This window comes from Carya illinoinensis, chromosome 6 (assembly GCF_018687715.1).
Source record: "Carya illinoinensis cultivar Pawnee chromosome 6, C.illinoinensisPawnee_v1, whole genome shotgun sequence".
Lineage (NCBI taxonomy): Eukaryota > Viridiplantae > Streptophyta > Magnoliopsida > Fagales > Juglandaceae > Carya > Carya illinoinensis.
The window spans coordinates 24,159,817-24,166,656 of NC_056757.1; the positions used below are offsets into that span (position 1 = coordinate 24,159,817).

At 37.1% G+C, this 6,840-nt stretch overlaps 1 protein-coding gene across 1 annotated transcript; it reads left to right on the plus strand.

The window, feature by feature from the left end:
• Positions 1–2,465: 2,465 nt before the first annotated feature.
• LOC122313059 lies at positions 2,466–3,973 on the plus strand. The gene is made up of 2 exons (XM_043127772.1): positions 2,466–2,775; positions 3,261–3,973. The coding sequence occupies exons 1-2, from the start codon at positions 2,549–2,551 to the stop codon at positions 3,724–3,726; spliced, it is 693 nt and encodes a 230-aa protein (XP_042983706.1). The 5' UTR covers positions 2,466–2,548; the 3' UTR covers positions 3,727–3,973.
• The last annotated feature ends 2,867 nt before the right edge of the window (positions 3,974–6,840 follow it).

The following is a 6,840-nucleotide window of genomic DNA, read 5'->3' on the forward strand; positions in this document are numbered from 1 at the left end:
GTTGAAGCAGCTACTTGTGAAGCAAAGATAGAAGATTCCCAAATAACCTAAGCAATACACTCAAGTTGTAAGGGATTAACAAAACCAGAGTTGGAAATTCTCGTCACACTCAGGGTAACTGGAGGGCCAAATAGTCCCTCTTAAAGAGTGGGCCAAACCCTATACAATAAAGGCCCACGAACCAAAATGCCAAGGGCCTGCTCAGTGCATACCAAAGGTCCAACCACCCGAAACGAGCTAGTGTGGAATTCAAATTAGCTATCATTAATGGTGGGTTAATAATATAAAGGATAGGAAATCTCCTAGTGTGATATATGCCTATAACTTTCGCCTAGCGTACAGGAAATCTCCCGATATGATATCCGCCTATAACATTTTCCCGATGTATTGATTGCCCTCAGCATAATAGTCAATTCGAAGTCCTAGCAATTTGCAATCCAACAAGGATTAGAGAATATCAAGCCATGAGGCAAGCCATTCTGATCATCACATGCTCAACGAATATAAATAGAGGCCAACAAAGAATACGCGTAAGGTAAATTCAGAACTATTATCTCAAAATTTTAAGGTTTTCTCTCTCGATAGACCATTCTAACTCAGACATCGAAGCTATCCCCCATCACATCGAGCCCCACTCATCTTCTTATTACAGGTTACTTGAAGTCATTAAGAGGAATACGAAACACGTTCGCAACAATTACCATTTTTTTATAACAATATATAAATATATATACTTATATAATATTAGTTTACTCCTTTCCTTCGGTTAAGAAATTGTTGAACTACACGACCACCATAATCGCCCGGCCATAAGTTCCTGTGATTCGTTATTTTTAAAAAACATCTTCATAGGATAATTATGTTACTTTTATAAGAAGTATTATGCTTACAAAAAGATCTTGTAAAAGTAAATTTACAGACTGATGTGACTCAATATCAGGTGTCAAATCTACTACTTTACAATAAAGGAACTTTAAAATTTGACATATCATTTTAAGTCAGGTCAGTTTATAAGTTTATTTTTGTAAAGTTTTTTTTGTAAACCAAACATTTATGAACACTTAATTTATTGGGGTTTTTGTTTTAACATATCTTTCTAATTTTTATATAAACTTTGTTACTAGATGAATATAATCCCTATTGCTTGTTTGACCGTGAAAGTACTTTTCTTTCCAACCAGGGAAATTTAATTAGAAAACTTATAAAAATAGAAGTTTTGGCATTTCAAATGAGGCTGCAAACAAAAACATATATTTTTCTAATAAAAAGCAATTCCTAGTTGGCCATTATCATCCACTATATTAAAGATAAGTTACATTAGTAATAGATATAGAACTTGGGTTATTAATTTAATAGATTCCAAAGTATCCTATGTTGATCGAATCATGGACTAGTGAAAATGACTTTGTCGTCATTTGGGAAAGTGGGTCATGATTAATTTTGAACTAAACCCATAAGATTCTGATTGTTGGCTATGCCAATTCTGTGCCTCTCCTTATTATTCGTTCTATGGCAGATATCACTACTAGGGTTGGTGAGATGCCCATCTCATACTTGGTGCCTTTCATGTATGACTAGATCATATGCAAAGCATTTCATGAGTTCGTTCAAGACTCAACACGTACACAAGTGGGCAATAAGAAAATCTGATAGTGATGGGAGTACTGAAGCCACTGACTCCTTGATTAATACATAAAATTTGGAACACTGCTTTCTATCTGCCTTATCATGTTCTCTGATTGTGAAGCTCTTGCAATATCTTAATTAGGAAATAATTTGGTAATTGTTATAAGTATAAAGATTTGGATTCCTTAAGCAAATCTTATACTGATCATGAGTGTCTCATATTACTGATCCTATACCCTAAAATTCAGATACGATTTTGGAGAATCGAAATCCAAAAACAAGTGTAGAAATTATACAAATAAATTAAGAGAGGTTACAAAGGTTGGGAGCAAATTCTGGGAACAGGATATATACAACCAAATGTACAAATCAATGTCAAAATTTCACTATATATACTAGCTAGGGCTCTTTACTCTGAGCAAACTAACTGCAAAGTAGTAGTGAAGATAGCTCCATGGTTCGGATGATCGCAAAGTAGTGTTAGGAGTATCAATGGTCACTTAGAGAGTTTTTGAGTTATTTGAATGGAATTTCCTCGAGGTAAAAAAAGAATTCATAAACCTCAATAAGGGAGATGCATGCAGAAACAAAATTGAGCACATTTTTCATGATGGTACCACACGTAACGCTAATAGGACAGCAATCCACATCATTTGTGTTTTGATTGCAGGTTGTAGATCTAGCAAAAGTGGAAAAAAGGGCAAAAAAAAAAAAATTATATATGAAATAAGCACCCACTAATGGAGAGGCACGTGCAGGTAACATGCAATAGCAGCGGCACTTGCATCGGCAGCTGAGCGGTATTTTTTGTGGTACTGAAGAAGTATAGGGCAAACTTCGGGCAATACTTGTCTTGGCTATAAAAAGCAGAGGAAATGCGCTTTCAGTAGAGACACAGAATCACAAACAAAAGCCGATCGAGATGGGAAACTCATCGCTCTACTTTTTCCAATATTATTATTACTTGGTAATAGCAATGTACTTTTACCTCGTACTGATCTCTGGCAACGCGATCGAATCGCCAAAATACACAGTGATGCACTCGGAATCTGATTTCGAGATTAGACTCTACCTTGAGCCCTCGTGGATGTCTGCCCTCGTCCGAGGAGCAACCTCCTTCGAAAAGTCCACCAAAGATGGCTTTCACAGGTTCACATCCAAACCGACCACCTTTATTTATATATATATATATATATACACACTCTCTGAAGTATCATCCTTCTCTCTCTCCCTCTCTGGTCGTTATGGAAATTAATGAAGCAAAAGGGAAAAAATAATGACAACAAAAGGTATTTCGAATCTTCGATCCCATGTTGCATGTTGCTAGATCTATGTCAGAACTTTCAATGGAAACTTGGTTTCTTTAATTATCAGGAAATTTACATTGAGAATCCTCTCTCTTCTGTCGTTTCTATATGGAATATGCAACGTTATAATTTGAGCCCAATTTTCGTATTGGTAATGCTGAATGTACTTTCCAAATAAGGGGGATCTCGTGTAGTTGTTCATCTACAGATAAAGCTGACTGAACGGGAAATTTTGGGATTGTGGCCACTTCACCCATTAACATGAGGATTCCATAAAAAATTCAAACACAAGTTTAAATTAACTTGTACTAGTCGCTTTTGCATCAGGTTGTATCAATACCTTAAGGGTGGTAACCTCGACCATTCTCAGATTACAATGACTGCTCCAGTCTTAACAAGCATCGACTCATCGTCGTCATCGTCATCATCGCCACCATCCCGCGGTTCCGACTATATTGTAAGATATTATGTCTCTACTAAATATGTGGGAAACCCTCCACAGCCCAATCCTGAGCTAAATTTGCAGTTTGACAAGTGGAGAAGTCATTGCATAGCAGTTAGAAAGTTTACTGGGTTTGCTAAGGATGATAATGCTAAAAAGGAAAGTGAAGCTCTTGTGAACATCCTAAACAAGTACTTGACTGGAATTAATGGAGCAGTAATGGTAGATAAAAGTTTCTACTCGGTTGCCCAATACAATTCTTCACGTCACCTTTCTGGTCGCCTAAATGAAGTGTGGATCGATGTTTCTGGTTTTGCTGCAGAGGGATGTCCACGCTATCAAGGGAAATAATATATATTGATTTTTCTTGTTGGGAGATGCGTGACAGAATCTAGTATGTATTGTAGGATTCCGTGTATAATAAAACAGTTTGCTTTTAATGCATATATTGCCTTTCATTCATCATATGCATTTCAGAAAATGAGATCCAGGAGCAGGATTTTGTAGCTTGTCAAGATGACTGGTTTTTTATTTGTATTTTCTTCTCTCTGCTATTAACATGTGGTTTCGATTATGTTTATTTTCGAGATTCCTTGAATTGCTCCTTTTAAGCATCTGATTTATTACTGTTGATTTGATTCTTGAAATAGAGTTCAGTTCTTTGAACTTCGGATGTCTTTCCATTTTCCAAATGTTTTGATAAGCATTAAGAAATTATGACCAAACAAATTAAAGCCATTTCCATTGGATATTGTCAAGATCGATCATGAATGATACAATGATGCCTGCAGGTTAATGAATTTCAGTCTCTTGGTTGGCCACGCTTGTTCTTAATGCCTCAGAACTTCTTATCTCACCCAAGTTTGAGAGGACACATACCCAAAAGCCGTATATCCATACCAAATCCAACAAGATCAACAACGAGGAATATGCCCAAGATTACTTTATTCTTTATTTGTGTCAACTACTACAGCTATACCATTCCTTAACTTTTTCTTAGTGTATTTCTTCTTTCTCCTTGATCTCCTCGGTCATACATGTGGTGTTGTCCTACATGCAATCATGAACATATAATTTTATAGCCGAAAAAAAAAAGGCAACAGTATTGGGACAAACTTCCTCCTCATCATTGGCACAGTATCGAAAAAGAAATATGAATCGTACTATATAAGATTGGAATTCATAAACAGACCTCGAACAAACTTCACCTGCAATTGATACGAGAATATATATAATGCAAGCATAGTGACTGTTAGGAAAAATATAAATGATTAATATCTACTCCTTCCTATTAGTTTAACATTTTAGTATAAGTAGTAATAACATGGACTATCCATCTAGCCATGGTAGTCTATTATAACAGTGTTGGAGAGTTGTAAGTTCATTTGTTATGAAGCCCCGCACCGGCAAAAGCTTCTAGATCTTCCCCATTGGAATTGAATCCCATTATGATTGATCGCCCTGTATAAGGCCAATGGGTTTGTTCATATAACCCGACACCTGGAAAACATCCACATGCATTTTGTGTAAACAGTGGCAAGTTCATTGAAGAATGTTCTCTAAGATAGTGCAGCTTACAAAACCTGAAAGAAGTTTCTTAATTAACATCAAAGTAACCTCTAGAAATTGGCCATTGCCCTCAATCTACGGTTACATAACACCCTCCCGTGAGAAATCAAGAGAAGACGAGTGACTTTTTTTTTTTTTTTCCCCGGCAAACAAGTAATATATAGATAGAATTAACAGAGTAGTAATACAGAGTATCGGGGGTCAAATCCAGCGTGAATCCAATACAAAGAGTCATGCATGACAGGATCCTAAGTAATGTTGTTGAACCAGAGTGAGTTAGCAAACCTTTATGCAAGCTCATGTGCCATATGATTGGCACTTCGGGTGACATGTAAAGACCTCCAGCCTTTGAATTGGTTGAGATGTTGTCTACAATCCTCTATAATGGTTTGGATAGACCGGTCAACATCTCCAGAACAACCACTGATTTTTTTGTGGACTAGTAGTGAGTAGTCTTCAAGATAAATAAATTGAGCTTTTGAGTGCCAAAGTCTGTTTGATAGCTAACAACACTGCTTGTGCTTCACCATAAAGGGGAGTAGATGCTTGAATGCTCTTTGCTCATGACTTGAGAATTTCTGCTCGAGTTGTTGCATATGCCTACAATGATGGTGAAGCTTTCTCGAGTAGCGGCGTTATAATTTATTTGCATGAAACCAATAGAAGGGATTGCCTAATTTCAACGGCGGAGGGGATGGTTTGCCCGTGGTTAGCTTTATTTCGGAACATCCAAATTTGATCCATAGCTACTGATGCGAAAATCTGGAATTGATGGATTAAATCAAGAGGGAGGTTTAGAGTGGGATTTGGGGAGATGATTATATTGATCCAATTTTTATTTTTATTTTTAGGAAAACCTCAAACTTTCATTAATCAAAAAGAGTTTACAGACATTTATTAAACCAAACAACCCGAGAAATAAAGTCTGGAAAACAACATTCCACATTGAGATACTCCCAACATTCCAAGCATATCGGGCAATGATATGAGCAATCCGATTACCTTCTCGATAAACATGTTGAAAATTACATTCAACAAACATTCCACTCAACTTTCTAATTTCACTCAATAATGGTACTAACATTGCATCAGGGACCAATTCATTGTTGAGCACTTGGACAACCATCAAGCAATCTGATTCCACAATCAGTCTTTGGAGACCCATACTGGCGCATAGTTGTAGACCATGGAAAATAGCCAACATTTCAATGGCTTCAGCATTAGACACTTCATATTCAACCTTACTTGCTGCTGAAATTACTCTGCCTGCATTATCCCTGAGCACCAACCCCACCCCAGCCTTATGAATCTCACCAAACACAGCACCATCTACATTTACGAAGGAGGGGGCTTCCAATCATAAAACTCACGTATTTTCAGCCTAGACAATTGCTTCAAATCAGTAGAGGCTTTTAACAAAGATAAAGAATGGTCCATTACCTACTGAACTGCAACAAGTTTCTGCTCATGGACCATTTGGTTTCTTCTCCCCCAGAAGCCCCAAGCAATAGCAAAGAACACAGCTAGTTCATCCTCCTTACCTTGCTTTAACACTGCCAAAGCTACTTGATAGATTGATAAGTCTGTCTTGAGTTGCTGAATAAGAGGAACATATGAAGTCCAGCATGGGAAAACTGCAGGACAATAAAGTAAGGCATGTGTTGTAGTCTCAGTTTGTTGGGCACAAAAACAGCAGGGACCTTCAACATTAATATGCTTTTTAAGAAGATTCTATTGAGATTGATGTCAAATAACACAAAATAAATGGTAACTAAGGAAGGTATGCTCTAAGGTGTCTAGGGATGAGTGGCAAAGTGGGCACAAGATATCAATTGTGGCTGGAAGGTGAAGGTGGGAAGTTATTATGCTTTTTGTAGGAAGGGAGTTCCAATTGAT

Excerpts from the sequence above, each read along its gene's own strand:
- LOC122313059 (XM_043127772.1), top strand. The coding sequence starts at position 2,549 with ATGGGAAACTCATCGCTCTACTTTTTCCAATATTATTATTACTTGGTA. Across the intron at positions 2,776-3,260 it reads ACCAAAGATGGCTTTCACAG|GTTGTATCAATACCTTAAGG; the intron begins GTTCACATCCAA and ends CTTTTGCATCAG.